Source organism: Lagopus leucura, unplaced genomic scaffold (genome assembly GCF_019238085.1).
Source record: "Lagopus leucura isolate 7727_CA_CO unplaced genomic scaffold, USGS_WTPT01 Super-Scaffold_100027, whole genome shotgun sequence".
In the NCBI taxonomy this organism is placed as follows: domain Eukaryota; kingdom Metazoa; phylum Chordata; class Aves; order Galliformes; family Phasianidae; genus Lagopus; species Lagopus leucura.
Genome location: NW_024962278.1, coordinates 5,843,226 through 5,865,989, shown reverse-complemented (window position 1 = coordinate 5,865,989; position 22,764 = coordinate 5,843,226). Strand labels below are relative to the sequence as shown.

At 42.5% G+C, this 22,764-nt stretch overlaps 1 protein-coding gene across 1 annotated transcript; it reads right to left on the bottom strand.

The window, feature by feature from the left end:
- Positions 1 to 8,416: 8,416 nt before the first annotated feature.
- On the bottom strand, positions 8,417 to 22,539 carry PWWP2A (PWWP domain containing 2A). Its single transcript, XM_042880754.1, is given in 3 exon segments — positions 8,417 to 10,839; positions 10,841 to 11,252; positions 21,837 to 22,539. Coding segments are annotated over 3 exon segments (2,358 nt in total). The 5' UTR covers positions 22,514 to 22,539; the 3' UTR covers positions 8,417 to 9,570.
- Positions 22,540 to 22,764: the final 225 nt, after the last annotated feature.

Genomic DNA, 22,764 nt, shown 5'->3' with positions numbered 1-22,764 from the left:
TGCTTCTGGAATGTAGAGCAAGCAGATTTCAAAATAATATTTGAGTGGGAAGAAACCTCTTAGAGGTCTTCTGGTCCAACCCCTTTGCTCACAGAAGGGCTCCAGCAGGTCCTGGCCAGCCTTGTTGGCTCCCATCCCTGTTCTGTTGAGCTTCAGACTGCTGCAGCTACTTTAGATGCATGTACACATTTTCCTGTACTGACAGTGGCTTGGTGAATAACGCATACTGCAGGTGGGAAACTCCTAAGGATCCTTCTACACTGACAACTCTCCTGAATAATATCGAAAAGAATAAAAAAATGAGAGCAAACGAGAGCAATTCGTGAAACTGGGCCTAACTCCAGAGAAGGCAGGGAAGATACAGGAGAAAACTGTGCAGTTTCTCAACTGTTCAGTTGCTCATGAGTGAAATAGAGTTAAAATAGGAGCGAAATTTTGGGAAAGCTGACGCAGATAAAATGAGGACTAATTACAAAATTGAGCGGATCCAGGCAAAGATGCACTTAGCTGCCATCCAGGGAAGTAACACATCGTTTAGCAAAGAAACTGGCAGACAGCAAAACAGCATCAACAGCAACAGGTACTTATCTATCTAAGGACCCGACTGCCCACAGAAGACCTTGGTGCTCAAAGCCAGAGCTCTACTATGAATCGTGCCACACTGTCTAAAGTGAGAACTGAAGCAATGGATTGCAATTTTTGGTAACCATGACCAAATACAAATTGTAGAGTTAAAAAAAAGCAAAGTTGGGGCACTGACTATTCAGAATGGATAGCGTTCTACACCTGATTTGTAACGAAGCCTGTAAGAAAATAGATCTTTTTCACATAGGCAGACATTGTGCCATCACAGTCAGTGGCCAAAGCCAATTCATACCTATATTCTTCTGTGTCTTAGATATGCCTTACTTCCTAAAACGTAAAACAACAGCAGCTACTCCTCTCCTGTTTTGCACGTGAAGCTGATGAAGAACCATTTTTCCTCCCCAGGTGAAAACCATAATGATGAAACTGCCTCTCCTTTGGCTTTATGTATTCATATGAAACAGTGCACAGTTGTGTATACCTCATTAGTAATGGCCAGACTACCCAGAATGTCTTTACTATAGCAATTAAAGTCACTTAAAAGCAGATGACTCTCAGTTGTAGAGCGTATTGGAGTTTCTTTGTGTGCTGCTTCACATTTTTTGTTCTAACAGCTATCCCCATATGGCCCTTCACAGCCTATAAACTGAAATTCAAAGCCTTTTTGGCAGTAGCATTATAATCACTGTTGAAGTGATTATAGCATGGAAGAAACCTGAGACAACCCAAGGTGAAAGTGCAAATGGACCAGTTGCTCTCGAGGCTGTTACGATTCAGGGGCAAAAATCCAAGGAAAAAAGCTGATAAAAAAGAATGAAAGACTCTCTTGAAATCAATAAACCAAAGTACTGCAGAACCTGCTATTCTCACACATACCAAGCATACGCTTATCTGCATGTCTGGGGAAATTCATGAATACAGAATATTTTGTGATGGAACCTTTCCCTGGTTGCCATTACGCTGGCATCAGGTGCATTTCAGAGGCTGGTGAAGAAGAACCATGGCTTGGATTGCTGTAAGGTACATAACCTGATCGGGGGACGGCTGCTCGAAGGGGCAGCCCAGTTAAAATTACATTGCTGTATCTGGATCAGGAGCAATGTTTTGTACAGACGAGGCTTAAGGCAGAGCTATGCAAAGTGAGTTGGCTGCTCAGCTGTGCGTAACCCTCGGGATTCCCTCCAAGTGTGCTGAGCACAACGCAGCCCAGGGGCCGAAAGGCAGCGATGCTCAGAGCGCAGCACTGCTGCCAGCCCTCTGGGTGCAGCAAGGAGTGCCTTCATCAGCTGCTCCACAGCGAGTCCCTTCACTCCATTGCTGTGACCTTCAAATCAGTGGCAGCAAAACCCCGGTGCTGGGTCCTTCTTTTCAAAGGAAAAGCACAAAGACAGCAGGCTGGCAGCAAGAAGGGGTGGCCAGGAGGGATGAGGGGAGTAAAACCAGCAGCACCTCCCATCAAATAGACCAAAGGAAAAGACAGCTGCTTCTTAAAGCACAGCTGCAGTAACACGACCAGCTTCATCGGCCTGCTAGCACCTTGGCTGTAGATAAAACCAGCTAACAGAAGTGACTTAACTGCTGCAACGTCAGACTTTGAGCAGTTATTACAACAGGTTTCTCTTCCACGTAATGGATTACCAAAAGGGAAGCAGAACTGCCACGTTCTTCTACAGCATATGACAGTACTCAGCAGTGGGGCCTTCACTCCCATAATTACCAAGCAGAGATGCATTCTTCACTTTATGTACCTAATTCTCTGAAATACATTTAACACATCAAGAATTTCTAAGAACCTGCACGAGCCAGCTTTTTAAAATGAACTTATCACAACAGATAACTCCCTAGGGCCCTCAGTGCTCGGAATGGCTCACATTTTCCCCCCTAAAATAACCATATATTGCTAATGTAATATTGCATCCAAGAATATTCAATGGCCAAAACCTTCAGCTATGATTCTAAAATCAACGTATACAGAAAGAAAACATCTTTATTTTCTTCCTCATAGCAGAAATCTAGCTCTTTTTTTTTTGCTTTTTGAAGGGGCAAAGACAGAGGAGGGAGCTATTTCTATGTTGTACTTGAACCATATGCTTTACAATTTGGAACCCCTGCAGCAGTGCAATTAAACATCCTAAAGCCAAACAAAAATGCTGTATGTTGCTAAATTAAAAAAAAAAAAAAAAAAAAAAAAGGATATAAAACTGGCATTTAAGTAAATATTTGCTTGGAACTGAACCTGCTTGCTTTACTGACAAAGCAAGCACCTTCTTCCCCTTTGTGCACCTGTTAAAACACAAATGGGCAATGACAGTTGGGCAGAGTCTGTCACCAGAGTTCTACTACATCCCCATTACAGCCTCTTGCTGATGGGAACAAGCTGGTGGGAACACAGCTTGCCTTCCAAATCTCAACTGCACAGCACATGGCTAGCACATGTAAGAACAGCTCTTGTTCGTACTGCGGATCTGATAGCAAAACCATTAGTAAGTAAACATGAAAACTGACCTATGTGTTTTAAAAGAAAAACTTGTTTGAAGTTGACATATTATATAAATGATGTCATCCAAGCCTGATTTTGCATAGGAGAGGCCCCTTGGCAGGAGATGCAGAGCAGTCTGGGCGCTGTGCTTTCACTGTACCCAGTGTGATTGCTGCCTGACACACCAGGCACAGCACTTCCTTATCTGCACATTTCTGCAAAGATTCTTTTTCCTAAATCAGAGCTGTTAATTACAGAATTACAGAAATGGGAGCTGTGTTAGGGCCAGGACAGCTCAGCAGTTCTGACCCATAGCCAAACGCAGGATGAATTTAACTAATCCAGTCCTGACAGAGGTTAACCTCACTTGTTCCCAAAAGCTTGCAATTACAGAAGCTATGCAGCTCACAAAACAACATCAAGGATTTTGCTGCTGTATTCTAAATAAATTCTAAGCTTAACTTTCTGTCTGGTAATTTTAACTATAACTTCTTGTCTTGCTTGCATTTAAACAGGAATATTTCATTTCCCCTCTGTCAGTTCACTTGTCAGGTACTTGCAGACTTCCAGTCCCAACAGGCTGTTCTTCTACCTCTGCCAAAATCGTTGACATAGAAACTGCACTACAGCTGTTCAAAATGTGCCCAGTCCTGGTTTTGAAAATAACTTCTCAGTTGTAGCCCAAGTTAATTCCACAAAACCATTTGTCTTCATACTTTGGAAGAGCAAAGCCTGAATATAAAACAGGGGACCTTGATCTGTTCCTTTCTCCAACTTACACCTGCAGCTGACGTTGTTATCATCCTTTTGGGCCACAGCAGGTAGATAAGTTTTTAGCACTGTGCATTTGCAGACCATGCAGGGGGTTTATGCTAGACAATCCCTTACTCCTTTCTGTCTCCCTACTGGATGTGCAGGGTGGCTCAGGTCTTCTAATGTGTAGAACATCTCAATCACGCTCCCTTTCCATGCTGCTGCTTGTCCTACTCCCTACCAAGAGCACAGGGATGCTTTTTCTTTCTTAGCCATGGATCCGAGTTCCCCTCAGCAGTCAGCACCTGGCGGTGAGCCAGCCTGTGCTGCAGGGCCACCCAGAGACTTTGCTCCCCAGCTGCTGGATCTGATGCCAAGAACAAAACTGCAGGAAAAAGCACGGTCAGTCAGCATGCCAGTGTCTCCACAGCCGCGCCAGGGAGCTGCTGACTTTCCTTGTGTTCACACTGGGGCAGCTGTGTCCCAGCAATTCAAAATATATTTGTATAAATTAAAGTTCAATATGAATTAGTACTAATCTCTGATATTACAAAAGAAAGACTGAGATGTTTGAGTAACTCATAGAACAACCACAAGCTACTCCCAGGCTCTAACAACTGAAAAGCAAAAGCAGTCACCAGAGAAATAACCAATGTGGGGAAGAACCATTGCACTGCTGCTCTGTGAGTTTTGCAAGACCCCATGTAAATTACCAGAAACAGTTCTTACCATTGACATTGAAGAAAGATGAGCTCAAACTGGAAATGGTGAAAGAAATGCCAGGAAGATGAGCAGGGAACAGAAAAAGCGTCTTACATGGGGATCTTTTTTTATCCAGTTAAATGGCCACGTTCTATAAACACACAGCATAAGGCCACTAAGGAAATACAACATTACCAAGAGCAGAAATTGAGGTATTTTAAACGTCAAGTAAGAACTTGTCTTTATGATTAGCGCAGCCACGTATTCAAGCAGAGCTTTTTCCCACAACAGATCAGTAAGAATTTGAGCTGTACATTTGCAGCCACATCTCACAGGCTTGGATCTTCCAGCTCATCCTGACAGCTGCTCCAAAGCAGCCAAGAATGCAGGCCTCTGCCTGGCCTGCTGATGAACGTGGGTGATCCCTGAGGAACTCAGCCACATCAGAAACCTTAGGGAAGTTACTTACATGAAGAGACCTCTTTGGTTATTGATAGCTTATTTTATCTGCAGGGATAACTGCACTGTATTGCTGCCAAGTACAGCCTGACTACATCACCACCAGGTATCTCATCAGACCTGTATTTCAAAAAATAAAGAAAGAACACGGACTTCATGTAAGCATAGCCTAAACTGACAGAATCCAGCACCAAGCCACAGAACTATTCCCCCCTACTGCACTTGTAAAGTACTGTATCATTCTCACTATTATTCTCCCAGTTCTACTTATGTTATCATATCTAAGTTCACACACCAAGTTCCTCTCTTCTCCTTCAGGTTCCCTATGACCTTTCTATTTATACCCTTAAAAAGTAAACTGAAAGTAAGAACAGAAAAATAAAGCATCTCAGCCTGTAACCACTATAAACTCAGCGCTGTAAGATCACTTTCAAGTTTGTTTTTAAATAATATACCCACATTTTTACCAAACTGCTTAAGGCACAAAATGCTTCCACCTTCATTCCCCTTTAGGAGGCTTTTTGCCTTCTGAGACTGCAGCCAAGAGGATTGCTCTACTTGTTCTACATTATACCCCACAGAACAGACATGAGGGCAGATGATAACAGTGCTGAGGATGAGCCGCTGCTTGCTTTCATAATCCACGCTCACACTGAACCCTGACAACTGCAGCAACGGCTCACAGGTGACAAACTGAGATCAGTGGCAGGCCTTGGGAACATCAACCAGTTGACTTTGTTAGTCTGTTCCACAAACCTAGCAGTGGGAAAAAAAACAACCCTATTTGCATTAGTGATGTTTCTTAAACACTTAGAAGCTTCACCCTCATTTCCAAAAAACCCTTTTCCTACACAGTGATAAGAAATAAAAGCTTCTCAGCCTTGCACAGCTGACCTAAATTCAGTGCATCCTCAAAACCCCATTGGGGAGGAATCTGCCAGTTCTGCAGGATTCATGTAATAAAATATTCGAATAACCAAAGATAACACTGTCTAAAAGAAAATAAGTACAACAAGAGATGATCACCTTATTTAAATGTTGACATAAAATCACAACTCTGACTAGAAAAATACCAAATATTTGTTCAATTTCCTGTACAACTCCAGAGAAACACAAGTATTTCACATTTGGTCCCACCCTCACTCATTAAACACTCAGGCTTTCCAAAACTTAAAGGAAATCTTTATGTTTTGGTATAAAACGCCTTAAGATGAAGTAGCTTTAACTAACGCTACTCAAAAGAAAAACATTCCTGTATTACACACCCATCACTACCTGCCTTATTTTTTCCCCAAATGGAAGCATCGTGCACACACAGCCACATTGAGGAACTTCCTTAATTCAGAAAGGCAACCTCTGCTTATTGTATCAAGCTGATAGAAAGCTAACAGTCTGTGCGTTGCTGTTCCTCCTCCGCACACAGCCTGCTTACAACAGCTGCACAGCTTAGTCACACAGATGCACCTTCCTGGCACTTCACAAACACGCTGTGATTAGTTACCTGATAAATCATTTACACTGTGCAGGTAATTCAGAGAGGGGAGGCAAAAGTCCTGAACTGCACACGTTCACACTGTGGGCACTGCTGGGCTCAGGGGTGCTCATAAGAATGCAGCATTTTGCAGCTAAGGCAAAGCGCGGCGCTGTGCCAGTCTCCAAAGCTAATCCACACACAGCACCCACGCTGCCACCATCCAGGCTACTTTATGGCACAACCAGGCTGCACATTAAGCCCAGCATTTTCTCCACTATGGATTCAATCTAGAATTGCAGCTACTTCAGAGCAAAAAGAAGAATCACAGAATCACATGAATAGGATATTTTCAATGGAACATAACAGGGTGCTGTGATGAAAGAAATTCTCTGCTGGGTTTGGGACCTGTTAAGTCAGCAGTGATGATGTACTTTATGGTTAGTACAAACTACAAAACTTAGGAAGGACTTCATAAAAGACTAATCAGCTACAAACCACAACTCAGAGTCATTAAAGGCCTTTCAGAACCCTCTTTTGAACACAAAGCAATCAAAAGAAACCCCTCATAGCTGTTGCTCTTCAACCTTAGCAGCAAACACGTAAGTTCCAGCTATGTACACTCTAGCACTGTGCTACCTTTATAGAAATCTGTATAGAAATTAAAAGAATACAAAGCTTCCAAGTACTTTAAATTAAAAACTAACAATGTACATATCAGTGCTACTGCTACTCCACCCGCAACAACTCACAAGCAGTTTGCTCAAGATTCTAAACCTCAAGAAACCAGCGCAGACATCCTAAACCACCTTGGATGGGTTCTTGGCTTCAAAAAGCACTCTGCTTTAGTAACAAAGTAAGGCTTATTTACTTCAATAAAGAAACTGTTTCTGTTTGCAGGAAAGAATACATAGAAGTGAAACAGGATTTATTTTTATTTTTTTTTTTTTTCCGTACGATGAAATTTATTGTGTGTTTATCACATTCAAAAAGCATTGACCAGCTGTTTGGTTTGATTTGGGTTTTTCTGGTAGCTATTAGAAGCTCAAGGAAGAGCTGACAACTGGAAGCTTAACTAGCACCTAACAGAGCTCAGCAGATACTCGGGAGGAAATGCTAACAGCCGTGTACTCAACACTTCGGACTGCAAATAGTTCTGTGGGCACAACAGAATAATTTTAAAAGGTTAAAGAAACCGAATGCTTTGGAAAGACCAGGCAGTATCACGAATATACAAAATTTAATCTTAAGTTCACAAGATTTTAAGGGTTTGATGGTTAAATCCTTACCCCCATTTCTCATGTCTGCTCAAAATCTAATTGCAGCCTAAGCTGAGATCTTTACATCTGTCATGGTTGCCTACGTGGGCAATTATGGGAGAAAAAAAAATACAGGATGAAAACTGCTCTGGGATGAACGCTGACAGATTCTTCACAACACATTGCAAGGCTCAAACAGCAGTGGGTTGGAAAAGAGAGGACAATACATATAAGTCAGCTGAGGACCAAAACTAGAGGGAAAAATGTACAGTCTGTACAGCGAATTGCATGGAAGTGCCCAGCATCGAGCAACAGACATGCAGGAAAAGCTGAAGTAACAGCGGAGCGGTTCTGCTTAGTTTCTGATAGATGGAGAAAACCAAAAACATTTCCCCACTGTACAGGTGACATTATCCAGTTATTAGTCAAATATATGGAACAAAATCTAATTAAGGGGAAAAAAACCTGATAAACTTCCCAGAAAGCCCTCTATGGAGCTAGTATTGAAACAAAGGGGAGCAATAATTGCTTCATCTCCAAATTAAGACTGAAGTGTACCAACAGTACTTCACCAGCACTTATCTTTAAGAATGAGCAAAAAAGGACAATTTACTTTTTAAAAGGGTGTCCTCTAAATCCAGCATAGGTATCAAGTACTCTAACATCCTAGATTTTTTTCAAAGCTTTTTGAGAAACACACACAAATAATTCAGATTTAGTCAATTTTATTTACAGTTTGTTTTTACATTTCAGAGCATTACACAATTACATAATTCTCATTTTCTGACCTGCAAACAGATACCTTAAACGGAAATATTTAAAAAAAAATGAAGTTAGATACATCCAAAATGCAACAATTACACATCTGACAATTCACAAAGTGTAATTAACTAGGACGTATCCTAAGAATTTAGGAACAACCAGTCAGGAGAAAATCTGACCAAATTTCATCAATCAATTATTTACACATTCAAAACAAAGCCTCTCTTAATCTAAAACTCCAGGCAAATGGCCTGAAAGACTTCTTCAGGAAGAAAGACCAGAAGTTATGATTCACACCTATGCAGCATTAACAGCCCTTGATCCCAAACACTGAGCAATTTCTCAGCTTTGTCTTAGAGCTACAGGCATCACTCTCAGCTTCTCAGACCCTGAAGTGTTAATATTTGTGCCCCCATGTGCATAGAAAGGCTGAGTGTTTAAGAAGTGGTCACTAAGATAAAACCCCATTTAATCTGGTCTTTAATTTTGTGAATTTTTCTTCCTTAAAAACTTCAGCACATCTTCTAATGCCATTTAAACTGGCCTTCATGGATCGGGGCACGCCTCTAAGATGCTCATGCGTGCATTGAACCAATTTGCACTGGCCAGACTAAATACATCAGAAAGTATTTGAAATCATGTTTAAAGACCATTTAGACAAGGCTTACGTTTCTACACTTCCCTGATGGGCCACCTAAGAAAAGAAAAATAAAGTATCACAGCTACTACTTTCACCCCTTGTGTCAACCCTTTGCCACACAGCAACTAGGTACATACTGGGTAGAAACTACTAAAAAATTCCCTGCAAATAAGCTGCCTTTCAGCTGAGGCTATGGCTCCTATGCATCGGGTGTTTGAGGAGTTCTTTCTTTAAAAAAAATTCTCACTTGAAAAATACTGAAATTCTCACTTTAGGCTAATTTTGATTGCATGTTCAATTTGTTTAACTTCCATGAAACCGCTACAAATGGAACTTTAGTATAAAAAGAGCATCCAACCGACTGCAACTTCTGCCTCGGCAAATCCTTCATGGTAGTCCTCTAACTAGGCTATGAATTTCGTGGAGCCTCCAGATTTCTTGCCTACCTTACTCTCCATGTTCACGTTTCAAACTGCGTCAGCAGGGCCCGAACTTCGGGAGTCAGCTGCTTAGCAGCCTTGGCTGCCTCTGTGACGGCCTTGCGGTAAAGACCCTTTCTCTTCTTATTAAAGCGCGACTGGAAGTTCTCTAAAAAGGGGGATAGTTGTGAAAGAGCAAGAATAGACGTTGTTGGGGAGCCAAACCATGATATACAAGCCTCCTGGCGAACTAAAAGACCATTATCTTTCCGGCTCACAGTTATGGTCAGGATACGGGCTGGCCACCAAGGGAAGCCATAAATTTTGGCCCAAACAATGTCCCCTACACATATGGTCCTGCCATCTGGTGTAACACATTTAGAGACTTTTTTGGAAAAGACTTTCATTTTCAAGGAATTACTGAGCTTTTTCTCTTCTTTCGAAGAGGAGGAGGAGGAGGAAGGTGCATGCATGCTGCCTGGAGGAAAATCAAAGCTTTCAGTAGAGCTACACTCAGAGTTGGTAGATTTCAAATCATCTGTGCTATCACTACTACATACTGATGCACTGGAAGAGTCAGATTTCTTTTGATTAAGGGTCATGTAAACCGTTATATTGCTTTTGCTGCCTCTCTTGCCCAATGTCTGGTGTTCATCCTGATCAACAGTTACATGCACTTCACTTGTGTCCTGAACCTCACTGCTGGCCTCTTCAGGGCCTTTTGAGGGGCTCTGATTTTCTGAAGGGGCCTCACCTGCTGAGCGGGTGGAGGAGCAGCGAGACTGCGGCTTAGTTGCCATCTTGCCACTCCGTATTTTCTCAAGTCCTGTCTTGAGAGAAGAGTCATTTTCTTCATTCCGATATCTTTGTGGCTTTAAACGCAATCGGGGTGGGAGGGAACCTGAGCTGGTGTTCTGAAGACGCCGTGTGAAGTGGACCTTTGAATGTGCATTTTTGGAAGAGGAGGTTGCACTCTGCTTCTTTTGTGCCTTTTCTTTGGCCATTTTCAAGACTTCCCGAGCTTTTGCATGATCCATGTTTTTGCTCTGGAGAACTTTTTTTGTATTTAACTGCGCTTTTGAAGTATTTGCTTGTGCAGTAACTTTAACTACTCTGCTTCTGCTGTGGGCAATATTTGAAACTTTGACCACAGCATTCCTTTTCTGGCTTTCATTTTGGCTTTTTCCATCCACCTTATGGTCAGTCTTAAGTTTTTTATTCACAGTAGTCACGCTCTCGTTTCTTCGTTTTTTATTATCCTCATATTTTGAAGAGTCACTTGCATTGCCACCTTTTTTTATTTCCTTTTTTTTCTGCAACAACACTGTTTTTGCACTTGTCACATAAGACCTGTCGGGGTCGTAGTTTGATAGCATTCATAATAGAAGTGGGCTCCTCCCTGTACATTTTACGCTTGGGCCGCTTAATTTTCCGGGGCGGAGGCTGAGGTATTGACTGGTTATATGTGTCCCTGATAAACAAAGGAGGAGGATATGGCGCTCCCTCATGGAAGAGAGGAGGTGGTTTAGAAGTCCATAGGCTTTTAGCTAAGCTTGGTTCTGATGGCTGTGTGAGAGAAGAGTCATCGGGGACTGCAGCATTAGATTCACACTTCACCTGTGCCTCATCTTGGAATGGTTTACTTTGGAGCTGCATGGCTTCAGGTTTATCCTTGTATTCCCTTTTAGGAAATATGGTCACAGGGATTCCGTGGGGTCCAAACCTTCAAGAGAACAACAACAAAAAGAAACATTAAAGGTTGGAGGGATCTTTTGCTGTATTTATTAAAAAGCATTTTAAAAGCCGTCAGCATAACTACCATTTGAGAAACATGAGTTCTGGACAAAATTGAAACATTATACCAAGTCTTAGGCTAAGTTTTGAAAAAGCAAAACATCAAAGCCAAGTCAGCATCCAACACAAAATACATCACTTCACTTACGTGGGTTTCTATCGTGTCAACAACAACCTCTGAAAATACATCCAAAAATATTGCCAGGGACAGCATTTATACTTCTAGAAAACACTTATAAACACAAAGTTCATACTCACCCCATCAATCCCAAATCTACTCAAGATATTTCTACACCAATTCCATTTATATGAGCAAGGAAGGCTTTTGATTAAACAGAATTCTACAGAATTCTTCAGTTTGTGGCATAGCACAAAAGTCTGAACTTCTGTTAAATTTCAGCCAGATACACAACGTGTAAATACTGGCATTTAACAGCACTGTCATTCTTCACATTGACATCCACAGAAGATTACTGCTCGACCACCTGATGTATTACAGCCTAGAACTTGGAGTTTGGGTTCCTTCTGGCAAAAATACCCCTGTAATTTCAATACAGCACAAATAATTCCCTTCCGTTCTGCAAACAAACTATTTTAAAACACTGCCTACTTTTCTGCAGGCAGCTCCAGGTGTTCTAAGATCTCTAACACCCTGTTTGACACACATGAAACTCCACTAAGTCTTATACATTAGTTTAACTTCCCTATACTAAGAGAAGTAGAATGCTGTTCAACAGGTAACCAATATCTTCTGCAGTATGTTATGCTAAGGGAAATGTCATCAGTTTACAGGGCATAATGCTTATCTTCTCCTGGGAGAAGAGTTAAATACATCCATATTTCATCAATTTGTCTTTCAATCTACTGAACACAAAGGGAAGGATTATAAAAGCCTGTTTAACCATTCTCACGTCCCACGTTAGAATCTACAATCTGAAGTACCAACCTTACAAAGCCCTCACGAGGCATTCGAACTCTCTGCCCAACTCCAGCTCCAACACACGCAGATGTGTTTGGCTTACATTAGGCTATATTTGAATAGCTTAGCTTACTGCAGCAAGAACACTATAGACAAGGTTGCAATTCAAACATTAAATCACCCATTCCAAATCACCAAACACCGTTTGTATTTATCTCACATGACCTGAGAATGAAGTAATTAACCAAGACCTGTCCTCAGGTTAACACTAGTTCACATTGCTGTGCAGGTGTTAAACTGCAACATTTGAACTGACGGAACTGAAATTTGTCATCTATGGCTGCTGCTAGACTGAAGGTAAATGCAGAGTGGTGGTCTATCTTCCATTCACATTCCTGCAATAAACATGCAGTTTAGACAAATATCTACAGGCTGGCTTCTTGTTTTTTCAAAGTTTGTTATGACATTTTTTTTCAATACACGTTAGAATATTCTTTACACTGTCACAAGCAGAAGCCGTCACTTATTTGTCCTTCTTACCTGTTAAGCCTCTTTTCACACTTTGAAGTTGTAACTGAAGCAAGCAATCCATCCAAAACTAAATTATCCATCCCATCTGCATTTCATTATACCCAGTCAAGTGACAACTCAACCAATTTTTGTCATCAAAAATAGATGAAGTTGTACACTTGACAACTTACAGGTAGGAAGCATCCAGTGCTGTTGTTACCTTCCCCCTAGATACTGTAACATTCATACCTTTGAAACCTGGAACCCAGGCAAAGCCTGGTCTACTAGCTGCTGGAGAACTATTCTGTATATACACAGAGTGACAAGCATCCTATGCCACAGAACACCTTACTACCCCACAAAAGTTCATTTCTCAGGGTTGGACTCACTCCATTTGGACTCCAGATGTCCTCCCTGAGATAAAAATCAAAACTAAACGCAGCTTGCTGCACTACTGAGGGCTACAGCAAGTTACGAGCACTGAACTGTGGATCTGTGCATCTCTCCAGCCAGCATTAATTCAGAAGATACTCATTACTAGGTTTTAAGTTCCCTAAAGACTCAGAAGGCCACCAAGAGTTGAGAAATTATTTTTGCACAAACGCTGTTCCTTTCACTAAGGATGACAGATAATTGTTCAGATCTGAGTGTAGGATTTACAAAAAAACAACAAACACCAGCTGTCAGCTGACAGCAATAAAACTAGCAACATTTTCAGTGTTACTTGCACTAAGAGCTTGGTTTCTTGTACAGCAAGAAGATCTGGATCCCACTGTTCACCACCTGATAAGATTTGCTAGAGTTAGGAAAGCAGTTAGTGTAGCGTAGGAGTTGAGAACAAGAACCCCTAGATGGGACAAAAATCTGCTATACAGATTTCAATCCACAGTGAACACCAGGAACACCACTGATGCCATTAAAGCCTTTTAAGACTGTGACTGCATCTTAGACCATCTTCTCCTTCATGAAGCTCCATAATATTTAGTCCAAAAAGCTGAGGAATAGGACCGCTGATGTGGCTATTTTAATATATAGGAGGCAAACCTACTTTATGAAGGTACAGAACCATTCATACTGAATTCCTGAGGCTACAGCCTGTCTCACAAAAGGTAACGTTTTAATGAATGAGCTGGAATTTGCTGGCCCTATCTACCTAAAAATTAATGAGTTCAAAGATTACAGACTTCTCACTGATGTCTGGTGCCAGTTATGCAAGAGCAAATAGGAATGTGATTTGTGTAAACTGCACATCAATACATAAAGGCCCGAGAAGCAATGATGCAGTTCACGCAAAGTACCAAATAAATCAGGCACACCCAGAGACTGATTCTTACTTGCAATGTCTTTTTTCTTTTTTGCCCCATTCCAGAGCAGGTCGTGCCCACATTCTGTTTTTATGATTGTTAACTCTTCCTTGGTGAAGTTCTCCAATTGTCCAACTTGCAAATTTAAAAGAGAAAGTGAGCAGAAAGATTTAGGAGTGGTACAGAACCGAGTACAAAGCTGGAAAGAAGAACAAGGCAATAAGCACAAAGAGAAAGCTGACAGTGGCATATCTTCTCAACAGAAGCAGCAGAATGAATGTGACCAGAACAAACCTACTGAAAACTACACATGGCAGAGCATCTAAGTGGTTCAGCAGTTATGAACTAAAGTATTTAATGCTTACATACTGCAAGAGATCGCCTTGCCTTTATTCTAGACAAGTACATCTTTTTTGAATGCATTGATCCTGAAGTATCACCTGTCCTTACTTTAATACTTTCTTCCAACATTCCAGAGAACACTACTCTTGGGAAGGCGAAAGACAGCGTCTTCCTTATCAAAAATGAATAGAATAAAAGTCAATGTGTGTCTAAGTTCCAGCTGTGCTCTGTACAGCCCACTACTGCACTGTATGTACAGTTCTACCTCAGAATATTACATGATGTAATAGAAGGATTCCTTGATGAAGATCTGAAATCAAATTGTTAAGAAAAAAAGAGAGTAAGAAATGGGTATTTAAACAGAGATTAAGGCACCTCTGCTTCACGCGTATTCAGAACTAGAATCAGTTCTCCATGTTGCCAAGCTTCCTCTTTCAAAAAACTGTCCTGGCCCTTTTTTACTCTGTAAAGTTCTCTCTGACAAAGACGGATAACACTCAGTGTAAGAACAATATTTTTAAGAAGGTTTACAAGTACGCACAGCAATCAGGAGGATCTAATCATACACACATCTGATACCCCGTGCCGGACACAATTCCTACATGCATCCTTATTAAAAGCAAATAATAATCAGTAATTGAGAAACAGGAGAGATGAGATGCCTTCCGACAGTCCAGTTATCTTTACAACACAAACAACTTTCAATTAGCTTGGGAGGTTATACAGAGACAGATGTGATAAGAACACTTATGGTTTTATTTCCATGTCTTATCAACTGGAACTTAATGAATGGGAAGCCATGGCATCTTCTGTGATTGTGCAGAAGCTACTTTTTAATATCAAACCTACAAGTTATAGAGATTTGCATTACAGATATGTAAACCCAAGCACTTCAAACAAACTAAGAAGTCACTTTTCACATCTAAATCCTATAGCAGAATTATTATAATGAAGACATATTACTGTTCAATTTGTATGCAAAACAGGGCAGAGTTAAGAAGTATTTTTAAATAAGCAGGAGATAAGGAACAAATACCAACTAAATGCACAACTGCATGTACATAAACATCTAAATGACGCATCCTGGGGCAAAGTGTCTGCATCACTATGTAAAGTCTCCAGCTCCCATCTTTAGTCTCCAATGTTTAAGTTTTGCCTTTCTCAATTAAAAAAAAAAATAAAAAATAGTACAAGTATATTTTTTCCTGCCAAGAAAAGCCAAAGGAAAGAATGTGCAAAAAGGGTTCAGAAGTATTTCATGTTTGTCTACAAACACTGGGTTATTTCAACACAACACAATAGCTTCTAGTGCTGGGTTAAATCAATTCTGTTCTAAATGATTCGGATCAAAATTCTCATCTTCACCATTAAGTCAGACTACAGCAATCATCAATTACCTTTCAACACATTACTCTTGTTCAACCTACATTACCAGTAGGTATTTTGTAGCAGCCAAGAGAAGAAGCAATCAAAGCAATTTTCATCTCATGGATAAAGGCTCAATGATTCTGAACACTGAGAGTATAACAACATGCTCAGGTAACATAGGGCTAAGCATATTTGTTTCACATGTACACACAAGCTGGGGGCTTAAATCACAATAGTTGATGTAATACACAATTAGATCATAGCTATTTCAATACAAAGTATTTCAGAACCCAGGAAAACAGTCTGTATCCAAAACACAGATTATGCAGTAACCTATTTTTAATAAGGGATTTAGTTGGCACAATAAAGCTTGTTGTGGCACACTGCTTCTAGTGGTAGGCACCTAACTGAAAAAGCATCCACATAAGCCAAGTTATCAATTCAGAACTTTACTTACCTCCTAAGCAATGTAACAATAGAAAAAAGACACCAAGAAACGCCTACTGCAATTAGAGCTTTACAAATATGACAAAGAACCACAGTGTGAGCAACTCTCTTAGGAAATCACATCAAGAAAAGCTGCATCCTCAAAGTCAACTTCCATGAAACTACATCAGAGAAGTCCATGTAGTCAGGATGCTGATGCAGACATGAAGATTTAGCCACTGCATAGACAGAACAATTTGCAGTGGATAAGCCTGAAGGGTACCCAGATGGTTCCTAATCATTCCTTTCCCCACCAAAGGGAAGTGAGTGTATCCTTCACCTTCTCACTGGAATGACTTTACATGTGAATTCTCAAAGCTTCCTTCACTTCTCTGTAACTTCCAGAGTTCTGACAAGGATACAAAAGTAAACTTATTTGAGAGATGAAATGCAAATATTTTAAGCTTAGGCTTCCTACTAACTACTGCAATTTTACTGTCATGCTTTTAAGGCTGAAGATCCATTTAAAGTCATCTTTTCATTTTACATCTGTTAGCATTATTAAACACATGGATCACATTTTAAAGCAGATACTTAGCTGATACATTTGGATGTGTTACAAAGCTACAAAACTTTATAAGATGTCTTGAATATACATTCCAGATCACCCAAATAACAGTCAAATCCCGAGAAACTTGAAGAGGACATCATTTACTAATGGATGAGCTTTAAGTCAACTCAGTGGCAAGATGTGTAAGATTAATCAGCCCTATAGAATCATAAAGGAAAACAATCATTTCATGCATATTGAAAACTTCACATCAGACCTTTGTCTTCCAACACTTCAAGCTCAGTCAAGTTAAGCTACCCCCAGAACACAGTAACCCAAGAAAAGCATGCCATAAGAAAAATGCCATAAGAAAAAAGCACAGTTTAGCCATCATCCATTGAATCAAAGTCCAGCAAAGAACAGTAGTAGACTACAGCTACTTTAGGAAAGGGAAGTTTGAGGCACAACACACACACACACACACACACACACACACAAACCATGCAGCAGCAAGATCAGGGATTATTACTGGTTTCAGAAGGGGGTGGATGGAAATCACGTTCCTTGTACTGGCTCAAAACCAGCAGCAGTTTGACAAGTATGTCTGCTCAGTGTAAGCAGCAGTTACAACGTGTTTTATACCTATACTAGAAAAGCTTTAAAGCCGCTCCAGTTTTGCCAGCCATTTTTACAAGTGGAAATTTGGAATGAGAAAGCCTTTCAAAAAGGCATTTGATAAGTGACAACAAACAAAAGCTTTGGGTGTAAACAGAAATACAGGAGAAACTATTTTCACATAGAGAAGCTGAAACTAATCAGAATCACAGAAAAATTCAGCTTGGAAGCAGTGTCACAAGATCCTCTGATCCAACCTTGTGCTCTAAGTGAGGCTAACTAAATTTGACACTATACCTTTCAATGTCACTTGTCAGTCACAAACCAGATGTGATTTACTGTCTTAACCACACACACTCACATCAGACCTATGCTTCCAGTGTTCTAGGGAAAAAAACAAATAGCAAAGCAGCATTATGGCTTTTTTTCTTAAACGCTAGCATTCCATCAAGCTTCTTTACACATCTGAGAAACAACAGGAAAACAGGCAATGAATTTATGAACACTTTGCAAATTGGGAAAAAGGAAAAGCTTAACCATGCAACCCCAAGTAACACAGATATTTCTTTACTGCTGAGAATGCATACTGTAGTACCACCACTTCCACTGAACTTCCAGGGGAAGTTTTTCCCCTGGACAAGGAACATCAAATGTCTCCACTTATTAAACGAATTTATCAGTTAGTAAAAGGGAACCCAAAGCAAAGAGAAACGAGCCACAATTTTTCATGCAAGATTCTTGCTGCTTCTTCCTCACACCAGCAGACCTTCAGTCTTTTGCAACTCAGAGTACTTATTTTTGCCCTCCTCTTGCCTTGGTGCATACAGTTACAATACACCAGGTGCACCCTGTAAAGTTTAACAAAATCTCAGCATATGTAGACAAGTTTCAAGAACTGCTAAATGTAAGCAATTCAAAAATATAACAGATGTTCTGCAGATTAAAAGAAATCCAGGAATGGGCGCAACAGTTCATTTAACCTTACTATTTTGCTAACCTTAGAAAAAAGTAGGATTCAAGAGACTCCAGGAAAGAACCACTATATGTGAAAATATTGTTAGGATTATCACAATCTGAGCTTACCTGAAGAAGTTTGTTTTTATCATACAGTTCATTCATATCTTGCTTCTAGAAGTCTTTCCTCATTTTCTACAGTCAAACCCCAACTAAGATGCCAGTTTCAACAGCTATCCACTGGCAGTAAAGGCATCACCTTTCAGCTACCCAAGGCTTTGAGGTTACAACACAACTCTGCTCCTCTCCCACTGCCTCCTCCAAGAGCTGCCACAATCACACACAAAACAGCTTAGAGAGAATAGCAGTAGGAAGGCAACTGTCCCTCACATCCATAGGATTAGAAACAAAATTTTAGTCAAATGATGACACCATATGAAGTCTAAGTCCTGCCTGCTGGCAAAATTCCTCCCTACCTCTTCTCCAGTACTTAAAGTTGAAGAAGGCACAAAAAAGAACAAAACAAGGCAGGATTGAAAGTCTCTCCAGAGGAACAAAACAGAACCAGGACTTTTTAACTCTGCATTTTAAAGTTTTACAAATGCTACTTTCCATAGTTATTTCCTTACTGTTTTTTTCCTCCAGGTGCAGAGCAAGATTTACAGTAATTCTAAGCCAGCAGGTGGCATTAACATCTCATATACCCTAAGCAAACAGTGTTAGCCAAATGATGCATACAGGCAAGCTTAAAAGCCCTATACCTAACGAGTAGTTGGAATGGAAAATTGGCTACAGCCTTCCCCATCCACTTGGACACAATGACACGACTGCCTTCACCTGCCTGATGGTTGGCTGCACTTCCTGCTTCTTCCATCTGCTCCATCGGGTCACGCCACAGAGCCCACATCAGAACCTCGTCCAGGAACACAATAAGGCACTTAGATTTTATTACCACTATTGCCATTATCCTTTAACAGAAGGATCACATTTTTTAATTTGTGCAATAAGCCTGTAATGTAAAAAAAGGCTGAGAAGTCCTACTCCTACCAAAGAAGATTTACTGCATAAGATGCTGATTCAGAACTCGGTAGACGTGGCTCCCTATTTTCAGAACCTCCAGTGCTGACAGGCAGTGTACCCCACTGCCATCAGTAAGAGCAGAAATACTTCCTTACCTCAAAGAAATGGGGGAATAATGTCCACTAACACTGAGGTCCTTGTACTCTCGTTTTACAGACACCTAAACGGACATCCTACTTACAGCAGGCAGGAGGAACAGAAGGAAATTAGATCTCTAATATCATTAACTTCATACTGAAGTCCACAAACATAAATGCAAAGTCAAAACATCATCTTAATAATGAAAATAGAATTAATGGGGATATTTTTTCTTTTCCTTGACCTTGAAGTTAAACTAATTTAGAGCATGCCTTGACAAGACAGGAGTCCAGCAGACAGGTTTCTGTGTTTGCTTTTTAAGTGTTCATTAAAACTCACTCTTCTCATTACTGCATAGAAGAATCAGCTTCACTGCCCTTCAGAGGAAAGCAGAAATTAAGATCCAAGAAGGAACAGGAATTACTTTCTTCTGAATACACGAGAAAAACAGTACCAGCACATGCAGAGAACACATCCACTCATCCCTTAATTTCAAAAAGTGATTTCAATAAAAAATTCAAACTTGTTTTTTAAAACAGAGAACTCTTCTAGAGGGGCCTTAAGATACCAACCTACAGCAAAGAAAATTCACATCAGGAAGGCTTATAAAACTATTCTTGTTCACTTGGATGAGCAAGAGGAGACTGTTTTCCACGTCCACTCTCTTCTGTATCAGAAATCTCATTGCTTCCATGTAAAGTTATGCTGAATCTGAGGTGGTTTTGATTTAAAGATCTAATTTTACCTTCTGGATCCCAGTGTAACAAGTGCCCCTGCAGGAAGCCCAAGATTATACAGCTGGAGAAGAAGGAATAAATGAACTGCACACAAGAATAGCTGGGAGAAATGACACAGGCCTTCAGAGTGGTCTTCTTCCAGAGGTCTTTGGTTCTTATGTTGAAGGTTTCCCCCAGGGCCTGTGCTTAAAACAGGGAAAACTGAGATGCAGCTTCCACCCAAGCCACAAGGCAGAAGAGCCAGGGTTTGCTTGCCGCAGACGCCTATTGCTGCAAGGGGCTGCAGCAGCTCTGCTGCTTGACAGAAGGATCCACAGGGCACGAGAAAACCTCAGGCAAATGAGGGGATGTTTGCAGGCAGTACATGCATAAAAAGATATCTCTTACAAGAAAGGGAGAAGCTGATGTTTCATTTTTCTTCTCAACACAGATCCTTACAAGCACAGAAGCATGTGCTTTGTCACCTTCCTAACTAGATTAATAACGGGATTTTGCTGGTACAGAAGTCAAACCTACAAAAGAAGTTTTAGGGCTAGGTAATATCTGTTAACTGCTCCTGACGTTCTTTAAGGCACTGTCATACTCAAGATGAACAGATTTTGCAGATCAGATTTTAGTACTTGGTTTTCAAAGATCGGTAGCTGCAGTTCAACAATTTAAAAACGTAAAGCTTACTCCATCTGCATCATCCAGGAGTTAGGCTCCAGAAAACACGTTCTGTTTCACAAGCCAACCAAGCTGCTAGGCCGAGGATGAAGATGCTGGCCACCTTCTTTCACAAGACATTAATGATCTGATATAACAGGAAGTGATTAAGCAGATGGTAGCAAGGTAAACCACAGTGATAAAAGACAAAAGCATGTGTGGCCTACATCTTGAGAAAAGACACGTTTTACGCATTGTGATTCTTTTAAATAATAACCCTGGCTACGTTTCATTTTCCTCCGACATATCTGCATAGCATTTATAGGTTTAGTAAAGAAACAGGGCATATTTTCACCTGTAAATGGCACTTAAACTCTTTATACCTATATGCTCTCAGTGATGGCTTGAGCATCCCAAGAGGACACTGCTACAGAAAGGAACGAAAAAAGCCAAACCCAGTGCGATTAAGGCTTTACTTCGGTTTGTGATAACAGCCCCTAAAATAAAATTATTACTGTACTTCAGAACCATTAGACTTCACCTCGCTGCACGCAAGGAGCAATTAGCACTAACAGTCGTACTTCAGGACTGCGACGGCGTAGCCTGAAAACCATTACGGCACCTATAGAAATGCGAAGTTACCCAAGCAGTGCGAGACACCAAGCCGGCACACGTGCCCACACCTGCGGTTCGCAGCTCCATCCCATGCGCAGCGCTGCCGGGGGCGCCGGGAATCCCACCCGAGCCGAAAGCAGCGCCCATGTGCTCGGCCCTCCCCTCCCGCTTCGGGAGCGCTTCCGCCGGGCGCAGCGGCACAGCACCGGGCACCGCCAGCGCCACCGCCGCCCCCAGGGATGCCGACCGCCCTGGGCGGGCCAGGATCCCCGGACGGGAAGGAAGGAAGGAAGGAAAGAGCGGGGGCCGCTGTCTTCGGCCGTTCCGAGGACGGGCGGGGACTCGGGACGGCTCCCCCGTGAGAGCTCACCTTTTCGAGAGGTCCATGAGGACCCCGGAGAACAGCTTCTCCCCCAGCCGGAACGAGACCACCAGGGCGTCCTCGATGATGTGATCCAGGGTGACCCGCACCTCGGAGCCGGGCAGCAGCGGCGCCTCCGCCTCCCCCCCGCTTGGGGCGGCGGGCGGCGGGCGCTCGGGCTCCGCGGCGGCAGCATCCGGCTCCTCCTCCTCCGGCCGGGACGGCTCCTCCCCGGGCTCCCGCTTCGCGGAGCCCCCGGCAGCCGTAGGGCAGGGCTGCGGCCACTCCTCGGGAAGCTGGGGACGCGCGACGGGCGGCGGGCAGGGCTGCGGCCGCTCCTCGGGCTCCGGGCCGGTCACTCCTCGGAGCTCGGCCTGCGGCGAACCCGCCTCGAGGCCGGAGGGCGGCGGCGTCTCCGTCCTTTCGCCTTCCGGCTCCCGCGTCCCGGCCGGGCTCCGGGCGAGCTGCACGGGCGGCGGCTCCTCGGCCTCGCCGGGAGCTCCCTTTCCCCCGTCGGCCTCCTCTCCGTCGGGCGCCGCCGACTCCACGGCCTCGGTGACGGCAGGAGGAGGGTCCGCGCCGGCCTCGCTGCCCGGGATGGGCTCCATCTCGGGCTCGGCTTCGCCCGCCCCCCCATCGCCCGGCACCGCTGCAGTCGCTGCCGCCTCCGCAGCCATGGCCGCCATTTTCTCTGCTGCTTCTCCGCCGCCTCCCTCCAGCAGCGGGATCGATAACCACGGCCTTCCCCGCCCGCCTGGGAGGGAGAGCCCGCCCCCTAGGCTCACGTCTGGCAGTCTATTGGTGGACGCCACGGAGCTTTCTACTTCTAATGGAGAGCGAAGCTGTCAGTCGAGCCCAGTGGAAACTTCCCGTTGGTCAGTGAGGACTTCATTCAATGGAGAGTCGGGAAGAGGAAGAAGGGGCGTGGCTTAGCGCT